The sequence below is a fragment of the Chenopodium quinoa genome, unplaced genomic scaffold (genome assembly GCF_001683475.1).
Source record: "Chenopodium quinoa cultivar QQ74 unplaced genomic scaffold, ASM168347v1, whole genome shotgun sequence".
Taxonomy (NCBI): domain Eukaryota; kingdom Viridiplantae; phylum Streptophyta; class Magnoliopsida; order Caryophyllales; family Amaranthaceae; genus Chenopodium; species Chenopodium quinoa.
The window spans coordinates 2224835-2239458 of NW_018742879.1; the positions used below are offsets into that span (position 1 = coordinate 2224835).

Consider the following 14624-nt stretch of genomic DNA (forward strand, 5'->3'; position numbering starts at 1 on the left):
TTAATTAAAATGATGCAATTATTATGAAAGAGATTAAGTAGTTGCATAATTGTGTATTTGAATGGGATTCTAGTAAAGAATTGCTTGCTACTTTTAGGCGTTGTTTAGTTGCCTTTAGTTTTCATGGGCACTCAAAATTCCCATGAATTTCCTTTCAGGTATATTGTTTGGTTGACATTAAAAAGCAAAAATGGTTGAAGTCATAATTCATGGGATTTTTCACTTCCCATAAAACATGAAAAGTTACTTACCCACCCCTCCTTTGGTCATTCACAATTTCTAAGATTTACGAATTCTCACATGACAACCAAATATATTTATGTAATTCCTAGAAATTTTGATAAAGGAAGTAATTTTCCATGAGAATTTACTTGCTACATCAACCAAACAAGGCCTTACTCATTTATTCTTTGAAGGTTGAATTTTGTTTTGGTGAAAATAAGAGAAGAGTGCAACCTAACACGTGGCAATCATGTGAATACACAATATGTAAACAATGGACAAATTGCAGAGCTCACGCAGTACCTCTACTAACGTGGCCAAATATCAACCATCCCAAACTAAGGAAATCTAGCAACGTACACTTTTCTACAACACATCACCAAAATCTCCCAAATCAATCCTCACCCTCCATTTCCCTCAATCCAACGGTCCTCGACCCCACTTATATCCCAACCATATCCTAATATCAGAAAAATATCACTAGTAATACAAAATTAAAAATAAAATAAAAATAAATAAAAACTTCAAGTTTGTTTGATCTCTCACTCTCTCTCCAACCCAATGGCTTCCTCTATGGCTTTCAAGCCCTTCACCGGCCTCCGCCAATCAACACCTTCCACCACCCATGAAACCACCTCCTTCAAATCCATCAAGATTTCCCCTAAAATCAAGGCCAGCATCACTAGCCCCAAGGTAATATCGTCATTTCTCTTAGTCACGTATACTGTTTTAGAATGTTTAAAAGTTGTCACATTTCCACAGTAGTAGTAGACTATGCAATTCCATATCATCTACTGTAGCAAATTAATTTAATCACTGATTGTTATGTACATGATCGGTTTAATTTAGTCTAAATGAACATAATTCTTACATGTAAAATATCGTACATATGCTCTCAGTCTTTGCTAATGTGTTGTCGAGAATCTTTTGACTAATGGGTTAGCACTAAAACAGCTGACAGGGCGCAACCTGCGGGTGGCGGTGATAGGCGGTGGACCAGCCGGAGGCTGTGCAGCGGAGACGCTAGCAAAAGGAGGGATCGAGACGTTCTTAATCGAACGAAAGATGGACAACTGCAAGCCATGTGGTGGAGCAATACCATTATGTATGGTAGGAGAATTCGACCTACCATTAGACATAATAGACAGAAAGGTGACAAAAATGAAGATGATTTCACCCTCAAATGTGGCAGTCGACATTGGTCGTACCCTTAAGCCGCACGAGTACATTGGTATGGTGCGGCGAGAGGTTCTTGATGCTTACCTTCGTGAGAGGGCGACCGAGTCCGGTGCCACGGTAATCAATGGTTTGTTCTTGAAAATGGATATGCCAAAGTCGTCGGATGCTCCTTACCAGCTGCACTACACGGCTTATGATGGTAAGACTGGTGGAGCTGGTGAGAAGCGGACTTTGGAAGTGGATGCTGTCATTGGTGCTGATGGGGCTAATTCCAGGGTTGCTAAGTCTATTTCTGCTGGTGATTATGAGTATGCTATTGCCTTTCAGGTACTACTCTACTACTTTCAATTCTTATCGTATTCACTTTTATTGGATTATCTCGGATTTCACCTGAAATCACTTGACCAGATAATGGATTATTTCTTAGTTGTTGGCATTTTTGTTTGTTGCTACTTACTAAGGCCTAACCCTTTGGTTAAAATATGCATTTAAAAATTACTATGTACTTGATTAGTTGTTGGTGGATGATAATTATGGATAATCTACCCGTGATAATTTGGATAAGTATCATGTTGTCGTGATCAATTTGGCTTACCAATTGCATTTGATGTCCATTTATTGAACAAGAAAATGTGATTAGTTATCCCCCAATAAAGTGGAAATTAATTAGGTATCATAGATTACCATTGACTAAAATGCTGTTCTTTCAGGATTTTCACATCATAGAAACAATTATCTGAACTAAATAGCTTAGATTGATTATAGAAAGTGGTAATTTACTAATTTGATGGAGTAATGATCTTAAACTCACAACAAGAAGAGATATCTCGGACCCTAAACTTCAATTCCTTAGTTATGATGTAAGGGTTCTGTTTGGACAGTTTGTTGTCCCGTCTAATTGATTACAAAATGCAAATACAATAGCATGTACTTCGTATAAACTTTCTAAGACAAATTTGACTTATATACGATTTCATCATTTTCAGGAACGTATCCGGATACCCGACTCAAAGATGACCTATTATGAGGATCTAGCTGAAATGTATGTAGGGGATGATGTCTCACCAGACTTCTATGGTTGGGTATTCCCCAAGTGTGACCACGTAGCAGTCGGCACAGGGACTGTGACCCACAAGTCAGACATCAAGAAGTTCCAATCAGCAACAAGAACACGAGCCATGGACAAGATTGAGGGGGGCAAGATCATCCGAGTGGAAGCTCACCCCATCCCTGAGCACCCTCGCCCAAAACGTGTTCAAGGGCGAGTAGCATTGGTTGGGGATGCTGCTGGGTACGTGACGAAGTGTTCAGGTGAGGGGATATACTTTGCAGCCAAGAGCGGGAGGATGTGTGCAGAGGCAATTGTGGAGGGTTCTGAGAATGGAAAGAGATTGGTAGATGAAGGGGACTTGAGAAAGTACTTGCAGAAGTGGGACAAGAAGTACTGGCCTACATACAAGGTGTTGGATGTGCTGCAGAAGGTGTTTTACCGCTCCAATCCTGCTAGGGAAGCGTTTGTGGAGATGTGTGCGGATGAATATGTCCAGAAGATGACTTTTGACAGTTACTTGTATAAGACTGTGGTTCCTGGGAATCCACTGGATGACTTGAAGCTTGCAGTGAGGACAGTAGGGAGTTTGGTGAGAGCGTATGGTTTGAGAAGAGAGATGGAGAAGATTGATGCTTGAGAGCCGTGATATTATTCTGATATCAACTGCACTCTTGATATTTTCGGTCTGGGGTGTTTCAAAAACTTGTAATGTAAGTAGAGAAATCTGGTTTAATAGGATAATTCGAGGCTGAATTTGTAATGAATTATGTATATTTTGCATTTTCAACTTTTGATATTGCTTTACTTCAACTGTAAATCTGTCACTGTGACATTCAAAACCCTTTGTATCCCTCTGTTGGACCCAATCTTTGTAGGGAATTGAATGATGCAGGAGATTATCATTCATGGCATCTATCAATATAAGTTGCTTTGACATCCAAGCATAGGCTGGTTTTGTTACTCGAGTAATTATGTAAGACGAGGATGATCCTCAGAAGTCTGATCAGTATGAAACATGTAACATTATGGTACTTGTCTGGATCATCGCATGATGGATCCCTCTTCGATTCCATTCAAATATATGTGACTCCATATGTATAAGAGCAATGCTCGTGAAAATTGGTCTCACTTAGAACACAAACTTTCTTTAGCTAACAGTAGTAAAGTGAACAAGGTTACTATACTCTCATTACCATGTAGGAAGGTGTCGCCTCCACACGTCGTGCCTCAGCAAGTCTTGACCATTATGTGTAGTAATGAACATATAAACAATGTACAATGGTTACATAAGAAGAAACACCAAGGATGTGCTCAACAGGAGATATAACCAGCGGCTTAAAGGGATTTAGCGTAGAGTTAGATATGATTGTACTGCATCAGTTTGTTGTCAATTCTCGACTTGAAATTAATTTGGAAAATATATTACTTACATCATTAATAAATTCTTAGGCCTATGGCTAGTAAATTGCCATGTAAAATTTTTGATTAATTTCTATTTTTTGTGGTCAACATACAATGAGATAGGATAAGATGGTGTTGATAAGCACTTTTTAATACTCCTTAGTCCTTACATACATAGCTGGCTAACAAGAGAGGTGAGGCTAGCTTAAAAATCCGAGTGGAGGAGTTTGTGTTAATTGCGTATATTTTCAAAATATCAAATTTAGCTATTTGTATTAAGAGATATAATAAAGTGTTAAAATTATGCACTAATAAGTAAGAAAGTCTAAATGTTACAGCTAAAAGTGAGCAGAAGAAGTATGAGTTATCTTGCTTGATCCCATATTCGATCCGACCTCTTCATCCACTTTGAATCCGGGCAAATATATTTTGGGCGAGCTCTACCCAATATATTGGCCCAATAGGCTGTATAACAACATTGAAGACATTAACTTGTTATTATTGAAAGAGACTTTATAGACTCAATAGGAGCAGGGCTGGGCTGGGTAGTGGGTACTGAACTACTGAAGCTAACAATATATGATTATGGTCTATGTTAATCATTGCTATTTCACGGTATCAACGAACAGAGAATTTCATTCACATATCATAATAATAATCATATAAAAAAATATATAATAAAGTTTAGACACTGGTAGATGTAGATAGCTGAAAAAGGCCAAAAAAACAGAGGTGTGTAGTTGCTCATCTTGCTGCCTGTTTGTTGCTCCAACTCCAACCGCTCGAATACTAAGGCCTTGCCTACAGTTTGCCTTTACCAGGTTTCTCTCTCTCTCTCTCTCTTCTTTTAACTTCATTATCAGTCGATTTTCATGAGCTGTAATTTGCATAAAATAGTACTGCAATTTGTATTCAGAAAAGATACTAGTATTTAGACTAGTTAGTACTAGTATTGATATGGGAAACTAACAAGTTTATTGCTTAAGAAGTTTAAAGTGACTTAAAATAATACCTTGCTGCATTAATAGATTATACAAAATGAGGAAGTTCAAGGTAGTACTGTACCAATAGCAACCAAGTAATCGATTTGCTGTCATAAACAGTTTTCACAGTTTCTAAGATAATATGATCAATACTGCTTCTAATTTTGTGCCAATATGTGGGTCTTATTGGTTCTGTAGGACTCCAGAATGGCAGTAAGAGCAGCAGCGACCTATTCGATTGCATCCCCGTATGTCAATCCTAAACCCAACCTTCCTCATCAGATAAAACCGGCAACTATAACTGTAAATTCCCAATACCCTCTCAGAGGTTTCAGTGGCCTCAAGGCTGCTGCTGATGTAACTTGTGAATCAGAAACTTCTTTCTTAGGAAGGGAAAGTAATGCAGCTCTAGTACGAACTTTTGCACCAAGAACTCAAAATTACTGTAAGAATTACCAACATCACTTAAACCCTCAAGCATCGTATTACAAAGTGGCTATCCTAGGTGCTGCAGGAGGAATTGGACAGCCTCTCTCGCTTCTGGTCAAAATGTCTCCCTTAATTTCGGACATAAATCTTTATGATATAGCCAATGTAAAAGGAATTACAGCAGATCTTGCTCACTGCAACACACCAGCTAAAGTGATCGGTTTTACTGGGACTTCTGAGCTTGCTGACTCTTTGAAGGGTGTGGATGTTGTAGTCATCCCTGCAGGAGTCCCACGGAAACCTGGTATGACTCGGGATGACCTCTTCAACACAAATGCCAGTATTGTCAAGAGTTTGATCGAGGCTGTTGCTGATAACTGCCCTCAAGCATTCATCCACATAATAACTAACCCAGTGAACTCCATGGTTCCCATAGCAGCAGAAGTGCTGAAGCAGAAGGGAGTTTATGACCCGAAGAAGCTCTTTGGAGTTACCACATTGGATGTTGTTAGAGCAAACACATTTGTTGCTAAAAAGAAAAACTTGAAGCTGATTGATGTTGATGTTCCCGTGGTGGGAGGGCATGCCGGGATTACTATTTTGCCCCTCCTGTCAAAAACAAGGCCATCAATGAGTTTCACCGATGAAGAAGTGCAAGAATTGACTCAGAGAATCCAAGATGCGGGGACAGAAGTGGTGGAGGCGAAGGTTGGAGAAGGTTCTGCTACACTGTCAATGGCATATGCTGCTGCGAGATTTGTGGAGTCATCTCTGAGGGCTTTGGATGGAGATGCAGATGTTTATGAGTGTGCTTACGTAGAGTCAAATTTGACTGAGCTTCCATTCTTTGCCTCACGGATCAAGCTTGGGAGGAAAGGTGTTGAGGCTTTTATTCCCTCAGAGTTGCAGGGATTGACTGAGTTTGAAGCCAAGGCGTTGGAGGCTCTGAAGCCTGAACTCAAGGCAAGTATTGATAAAGGGGTGGCTTTTGTCCACAAGCAACCTGTAGCTGCATAAACTTGAGGAATTAACACGATAATTCATGTGTGTAATTCTGACTCTTACAATTGTGTATGCTTATCAGTCTGCAGTTCACACAGTCCACCACACTAATTTTCAAGAGAAGTAAATAAAACATGCAGCACTTGGTACTTGTGCAAGGCTAAGAATGGCAAGAGGCTTCATTTGGTTAAAAAATTCTCATTTTTAAGAATGATCTGTTTGATTTTCAGGTTCTTATTTTTGAGAAATATTTTCCTGTAAATATTAGTTGTCCCTGCAATTAACAGACTAGTTCCCATGAATAGAATTGGCACATATGAGGTATCAAACATATAGATAAAAGTCATCAAACAAAGTGCACAAACAGCTGCAATTCATATAGTTTCTCTTCTGGAATATGTGCTTCTCAAGTTCGTAAGAATCCTAAAAATATCATAGGATTGAAAAATACTCCATGACAGCACACAGCTACCAATTATACATCAACATAAGAAAAGTTGTATGTGTCAGCAAAATGGCTATAATTCGGAGTGTTAATTTACTAGTATGTTTCAAGTATTTTCCTCAAGATCTTGTACTTCAAGATTATTAGCTGATTCTGGAAGTAAATCATATATCTGCTCCATTACATCATAACCTTTTCGATTTTTTTTTTAATCAAAACCTATCATACAGCTCAGTTCCAACTTCATTTATCAAGCTCTTGAATCACGATTGACAAAGACCTGAAGCTCATATAGTCATACATATATGCACTTGGAAAAGTTTTTAATCTTGAATCTTACATCTACCATCTTCTGCGTAATCCCTTATTATCTTCCTTGGTCCAAAAGGTGCCAGACAAAAGGCTTGTAGTCATTAATCTGAGTGACTGTATATTCGGCCATAACATTGATGGCGATGTTCCTCAAACTCTTCAATTTCACCTCAATTTCTAGACAGGCCTTTCGACATGGATATGGACACTTGACATTTTATTTTGGACCAAAATCATGGAATATAATCATTAAATATCCAAGCCCACCACTGGGACATGTATCTGTGTCCAACAAGAGTGCCTGAGTCCGAGTAACGTAGTTGCCTAGCATAACTACCAGCAGTAATCACAGGAACATTTTCCTTCTCTAAAATGGTGAATCCTATTTGGATCACTGATTATCAGTTTTCGATTATAAACAGCAGAAAAAACCTTAGCAAAGTTATGGCAATCATCACAAATCTGAGCACTGTTGGCAACTCTAATTGTAGTGCTAGGGGGAGTAGAGAGGACCCCAAAAGCAATAGCTAGCTTTTCACTATGAGAAGAGGCTGCAGTTTCCTTCTCAATCAAATCTAAGTCATGTAATTCTGATGATGCTTCTGGCACATATCCAGCAATCTTCAATTGTTGCAAGATTTCATTGAGCATTTCATATATCTCATCCTTGCGTGGATGTGAAACATTGCCAACAACAAACTTATGCACCATTCCTTTTACCTCAATCGTACTAGACCCTGTTGTAAGAATTCCTTGTTCTTCCATAAATTTCCTTAGTTCTCTCACTTTATTCCATTTGCCATTTGAAGAATAAGTATTCAACAACAGAATATAATTTCCTGCCTCTTGGGCCTTAAGTTCCGTTATATGCTCAATCACTCGCTCTGCCAGGCCAAAATTCTTGTGCATTCTACAAGCCATGAGCAAGGTCCTCCAAACTTTTATATCCGGTTTATCTTTCATGGATATAATAAGATCATATGCTTGGTCAAGTGAGCCAGCACGACCTAATATATCAACAACACACCCATAATGATGGATATTTGGATGTATCCCAAACTCCTGAGTCATCTTCTCAAAAATCAGCAAACCCTCATCCAGCAACCCTCTATGACTGCAGGCATATAATACCGCGGTAATAGCCTTAGCATCAGGGGCAATGCCCATCCTATGCATCTCCCAAAACAGTTCAACGGCATGTTTTCCATACCCATTGATCCCAAAGCCTGATATCATTGAACTCCACGAGACCAAGTTCTTTGTAGGCATTCTTTCAAAGATTCGATATGCGTCATCCACACATCCGCATTTCGAATACATGGCAATAAGAGCATTACTTAGCCTCATCGACGTACCATAACCATGTTTCTCCATGTAATTCACTACACACCTACCAAAATCTAGCGCGCCTAATTCACCACAAGCTTGAATCAATAGCAAGCAAGTAACTTCATCAGGTCTACAATCTCTTTCCAGAGTCAGCATAGATTTATACACAGACAAAGCATCTCTAGTCCTCTTATTATTCACAAAACAAGAAATCAAAGCATTATAAGCAACAGTATCTCTGTGAGGCATATTATCAAACACCTTACATGCATCATCACACCGCCTACAACCCGAATACAACTCCATCAAAGAAGTCATCAAAACACAATCTCTCTCATACCCATCAACCAAAACACTCTTATGAATCTGCATTCCCTCAATCAAAGCAGAATTCTCAGTACAACAATCAAGACAAAACGATAGGGTGAGATGATTCGATTCAACACCTTCCCGCTTCATCATCCGATAAAACTTAACCCCATCAGAAGGGATTCCACTACAAGAAAAAGCCCTAATCATGGTATTATAATGCAAAGAAGTAGGCATTACAATCTGGTTGAAAATTCGAAAGAGGTAAACAACATTCTGAGGGCATATTCTGACTGCTCGAGCAAGGAACTTGAGAGAAAGACGAGGATGTTGAATAAGATCAGTGTAGACGAATTGGGTATGGAGTTGAAGGAAATGGGTATGAGTAGAACAAGATTGTAGGAGAGAAAACAGGTGTTCTCTTCTTTGGAGGTGTGATTCTAGGGTTTGCCGCCATTGATGATGTTTTTGAAATCTGGGTTTTTGAGGAATAAAGTTGGAAAGAGTTGCAGAGTCGTCTTCTTCGAGAAGAGAGAGAGAAGAGGAAGATGAAGAGAAGAGACGAAGGAAGAAAATGGAGGTGGCGGAAGAAGGACGACGGAGGAGGGAAGTTGGGGTCGTAGGCATAGATGCTGGGATAGTCGACTGGACTTCCCGCCTAAACTTGGTGAGTTTGCAACTTTGCACAAATGTTTGTCATTCTAAACAACTCTATATTCAATATTCTAAACAATGTCACATTTTTAATTTATGAGAAATTTTTCGTACAATATTTAAACTTATACTGCGTATAGATAGACGAGAAGATTATAATATACTATTCAAATTAGTAAAGGGCAATTGATCTCAGATCTTAATTATTAATTTTAAAACTTTAACCAACTAAGCTAGTTGACATCTACACTAAAAAAAAATGGTCTTTTTTATTTATGTTTTCTTGTAGCACCAAAACTTTATGCTTTGAAAGTCATGAGCATGGTTGTTTATTCAAAACCTAGCTTAAGACTTTACCCTGTCAAAAACTCTTCAAGATTAGGGATAAAATCAACCTAAACCTAGATAGCAGCTAAAGTATTGTACTTGTAGAAATTGTACTTGTATGTCATTTCTTTTGTTCTTAAATATTGCAAACGAACAATTGACTTAATATATAGCTTCTTAATGAAATTTTAAAATTCTATAATATTTACAAAAAATTTCAGTTGGATTCTTAGTTATTTATTTATTTTTAAAAAATAAGAAAAATAATCATATGGATGCCTAGTTATTGGTGATAGAGTATAAAACATATTCCTAGGCCACCTTAAATTTAAGCTTTTGGTTGAGTTGGTCCTTTAACATGGTATCAAAGAGCCAGTGAAATATTAAGCGCAGAATATGAGGTGGGCCTATGCTGCATCCTCACTTCAAATGTTATATATAGTTGAATATGGTTAGATCTACTATATGTCATTTTATATGGAGATTTAACACACAACAATAAAATTATAAATACTAACTTGTTCTTGATCAATCTCCTTATGTATGCACATTGTCATTGATTTTGATAAATTATTTGTCTTATATTTCTTGCTAGGTAGTAGATATTAATACGTACATATGCAGGTTCTTATTGCTAGTAATAAGAAAAACGTCTAAACAAAAACTACATCAGTTAAACCATTCTTCTTTAGTTATGCTGATGTCAAAAAAAAAAAAAAAACATTCTTCTTTTCTTCCATCTAAATTAAGGTAAACTAAACAAAAGTTGCAACAGAGTTGCAAGATGTAACTCTAATTAATTATTACCCCCCCTAAAACTAAACTTATATCACCATGAACAAATTGATCATGAGCAAAAGTAAGAAAAGTTCACGTCATCCATAGCATCAACATCATCTCCATATTGCTCATCATCACCATTGCTAGTCCCAAAATTCGCGTAATCGGTGGAGTTGCTAGCAGAAGAAGAAGAAGATTGGGAGCTTACATCGTAATTCAAGTTGTTGATCATCTTTCTTTTCTTGTAATTTGCCTTAAAGCAAGCTTGCCTTAGTCTCTTTGTTCTTGTTTCAAGTTGTAGGTCAGGCATTTCTTCCATCAATTTCTTTTCTTGCTCTAGAATTTGTATGGCTTCTCTTAGCTTTGCTTCGTTTTTATCTCCTCCCTCCTTTCCCATCTCCTGCACGTATATATTCATGGCGCAATTAAATCAATAAAATATATTGTGACATCCTACACATCATATATGACTGATATTAACCAATAATATGACAACTAAATTCAACTGAAGACTGTACAAAGTTGCAAATAAAGTTGTCCGATTAAGAAAAATGTCATCATATCTAATTTAGAATCCTTTTATATTGTCATCTTTAAAAATTTAAACATTTTTTTAACACCTATATCGGTATAGTTTTAAATGCAACCTAAAGCACTTAGTGTCACAAGTTGCATTATGCATGATCACTTAACTCTTGTTAATGGACCTTGTTAATATTCACGAGATATTAGGAAATTGTACGTAAAATTAATGTGATAATTAATAAAATGATAAACATGATTAAATTACCTAGCAACAAATAAAAATTAATTACCTGAACATTCCTGATTAATGTTTGGAGGCTCATGAGCTTCCTATGAGGCCATCTTTGAATGCCCAACTCTCTGCATCTTTTCTTGAGCAAAGTTAAGCCAACGTTGAGTTCTTTAGCTGCCCTAGTTATTGGCATGTAAAAATACTGGCTAATTATCTCCTTTGAAAGTGCCTTAGACGAACAATGATTATTATTGTTGTTAGTTTCTTGTTCTTCAGGTGATCTTAACTCATTAATCTTGTTTTCATGGAGATTATCCTTTCTATAATCAGATTCATCATGGCACAACGCCAATGGCGGCGGCATGTTCTCCAATTCCAAGTCCTGCAACCCCTCAAATCCATGTCCATAGCCATCGTACATGGTGCTATTATCTGCATGATTTTTTTTTTTTTTGTTTAATAAGCAAACTGACCAAGTAATAGTTACGTACGTTATATTTCATACTAAGATCCATACTTGTGATTTTTTTTTTTTTGTCAAAAATAAAAATTTTATGCTCGTATGTATATTAACATGCGATGAGTTTATTTTCTTCACAAACACATATAGAAAATTAACTTGCGATGAGGTTATTTTCTTCAAAAACACAAATAGAAAGTCAGAAACTACTCCGTAGTAAAATAATATGATAATCAAGCTAAACAATTAATTTTATGTTTGGCCAAAAAGTAATAAGCCCTTTTTTTTCATTGATAGGTTGAAAGAAAATCGCACGTTTTATTACTGTAAACATGATTTCTTTGCTTAATTCATCACAAACAAAATTTCCATCTTATAGTACTTTTTATTAATGATCAAGCAGGAGCACTTAGGAGTATAATGTACATGTTTTTGTATGAAATTAATAAAACACCACTTCCAATAATCTTGGATACTACTCGAATATAAACACAAATGCATAAGTATATGCAAAATTTTATTAAAAAGTAATAAAAAAAAAAAAAAAAAACTTGTAAATTACTATATACATAAATTAAACAAGAAGATTACCTTCAATAACATGTGGAATAGTGAAGTTTGACACAATATCAAGTGATGTAAAGAAAGGATAAGTAGGATCATTTGGAAAACATTCTATCAGTGGCGTTGCATCCATCATGCTCACATCCAAGGGAAGCTCGTATTGCCAATCACATGGAATATTATATCCACTTTACCCTCAAAAAAATAAAAGTTCGTTATTATCCAAATCATACAAATGCAATTTATAAAATAAATTGAATAGAGAACCTCTAAGTTTATAACAGTGATATGAAAAATAAAGGCCCCAAAAAACCAAAAGTTAAATTGTGCTCGACGTGCTTAATCAAATATAAAGAAAAAAAAAGATAAATATCCCCAAAATTGTTGAATCATGTGTTCTAAGCATATCACAATTATAAATTGTGCACCTTACTATTGATGACATATTTACATGTTAATTACGTACTTAGACCAAAAAAAATCAAGTAATCCTTACTTGGGATCAAGATATTGATGAGATTGAAGAGAGTGAAGTTCGTCATTCTTTGGAAGAGACCAACGTGGAAGATTATGGCTCCACATAAGGAAAAGGGAGAGAAGAATAATGTAAAAAAAGGCTTTGAAGGGTCGTAATACACGAGTTTGATCATTTTAGAAGTATATATATTTATACTAATGTTCATAGAAATACTAAATGAAGAGGGAATATAAAGAGATTTTTGTTAATTGTTACATTTAATTTATTTGACGGCATATGATGGTTTTTACCACATTAAGTTATGTAATTATTAGTGGTGTTACTCATTATTGGATCGTAGCAAGTGTGATTAATTAATTATTAGTGTACATAAATTACATATTCCATATTTCCATATACTTCGGTACTTCTTTATCTCTACGTATTAGGCTCTCACAATTTTGGAGCTTGAACTTTGATCTCCAAATATATTTGTTCTATGAATGAGCATTTTCTAAAAAATTACTCCGGTATGTATTTTTTTTTGAGTAATTTTAACATTTAGGTATAAGATAGTGCTAAGTATTCTGTTACTACAATTTTAACATTTAGGTATACGATATATCGATTATATCCGATCTATTGTTTAGCAGTAGATCGAGACACGAAGTCCATTATTTATAATTCACACATTCAATCTTTATACTACTCGGACGTAGATAGTTCACACTCTACTCTATGTAGGCACATGTTCCAAAGCTTACATTTTACAAGAGTATATAATTGTTTATCTAAAAATACAAATTATAATTACAACTGTAATTATACACTAGGATAAGAGGATAAGATATAATTTCCCCAAATAGAAGAGTTGTTTCCTCTAGGGTGTTTTCCTAGTTTTGGCTAGGGTATTCCCAGTATTTGGGGTTTTCTTTCAATCTTTCCCCTTTTCCCTTTTTTTCTCCTTCATCCTTCTCTCCTTGATCTCCCTCGTGAATATTGGTAGGGGCTACCACTAATTCCTTGATCGGTGGTAAGCCCCAAAATCCCTTTTTAATCGCTTATAATTATAGATCTCATCCTTACGATGGTCTTGATCGGTGTAGATGATTTCACTTTTGCCATCGGAAGTTCTAATTTGTTAGTGGTGGTTCGTGCAGCGTTGAATCAGTTGTCAGATCAACGACTATAATTGATTGAATTAGTTTCTATTCAATTCAAAAACTACCAAAGATCGCAAGGCCCCCTTGTAAAAGAAGGCTGTAGAGGATAGCGATTCAAGAGACGAGGGTATTCATCAATGTCAATTCTCACTCGCGATCGTAGTTTTATAGAATTACAATTGTTATTTGATTCAATTTACATTGTATTAATTGCTTCTGATCACTTTTGTAGATGTCGTATAGCTTCTTATTAATTAAAAAAAAAAAAAAAACTAGGATAAGAGTATATATATACATGTACTTTTTAGTTTAGGCCCCGTTCATTTAACCTTATTTTTGCTGAATTAAAATTATTTTTACTGTACTGAAATTATTTTTACTAAACTGAAATTATTTTTGCTGAAGTTAAATTAAATTTACTGAACTAAAATTATTTTTACTAATTATCTATTATATTTCTTCTTGAAAGTTACTGATTTTTACTGAACTGAAATTATTTTTACTGAATTAAATTATTTTTACTGAACTAAAATTATTTTTATTGAAGTGAAATTATGTTTGCTGAATATTATTATCTCAACGTGAAGTGAATTACATGGCCTTAGTGATGGATTAAATTTGGGAGTACTTACAAGAGTAAAGTTGGAAAAGGATACTTATTTCTTGAAAATGTAATATGATACTCAGATAATTATTGTTTGGGTCCAATTTAGTCCAATTGGGTCTAGGCATTAAATGATCCAATTAAAAGCCCAAGGTCAAGGTTCAACTCTCCAATTGTGCTAAAGTCAAAGGTCAGC

General features: G+C 35.9%; 4 protein-coding genes across 4 annotated transcripts; 2 read left to right on the forward strand and 2 right to left on the reverse strand.

The window, feature by feature from the left end:
- Positions 1 to 716: 716 nt before the first annotated feature.
- LOC110726445 (geranylgeranyl diphosphate reductase, chloroplastic-like) lies at positions 717 to 3396 on the forward strand. The gene is made up of 3 exons (XM_021905926.1): positions 717 to 915; positions 1177 to 1728; positions 2388 to 3396. The coding sequence occupies exons 1-3, from the start codon at positions 784 to 786 to the stop codon at positions 3087 to 3089; spliced, it is 1386 nt and encodes a 461-aa protein (XP_021761618.1). The 5' UTR covers positions 717 to 783; the 3' UTR covers positions 3090 to 3396.
- Positions 3397 to 4058: 662 nt separating this feature from the next.
- On the forward strand, positions 4059 to 6556 carry LOC110726448 (malate dehydrogenase, chloroplastic-like). The gene is made up of 2 exons (XM_021905928.1): positions 4059 to 4674; positions 5035 to 6556. Exon 2 carries the CDS (start codon positions 5044 to 5046, stop codon positions 6280 to 6282), a length of 1239 nt encoding a protein of 412 aa, XP_021761620.1. The 5' UTR covers positions 4059 to 4674; positions 5035 to 5043; the 3' UTR covers positions 6283 to 6556.
- Positions 6557 to 6770: 214 nt separating this feature from the next.
- LOC110726446 (pentatricopeptide repeat-containing protein At3g47530-like) lies at positions 6771 to 9363 on the reverse strand. Its single transcript, XM_021905927.1, has one exon. The coding sequence runs from the start codon at positions 9287 to 9289 to the stop codon at positions 7358 to 7360; it is 1932 nt and encodes a 643-aa protein (XP_021761619.1). The 5' UTR covers positions 9290 to 9363; the 3' UTR covers positions 6771 to 7357.
- A 771-nt stretch (positions 9364 to 10134) lies between these two features.
- On the reverse strand, positions 10135 to 11601 carry LOC110726296 (protein RKD1-like). The gene is made up of 2 exons (XM_021905748.1): positions 11239 to 11601; positions 10135 to 10823 (listed from the first exon to the last, which is right to left on the reverse strand). Exons 1-2 carry the CDS (start codon positions 11599 to 11601, stop codon positions 10491 to 10493), a joined length of 696 nt encoding a protein of 231 aa, XP_021761440.1. The 3' UTR covers positions 10135 to 10490.
- Positions 11602 to 14624: the final 3023 nt, after the last annotated feature.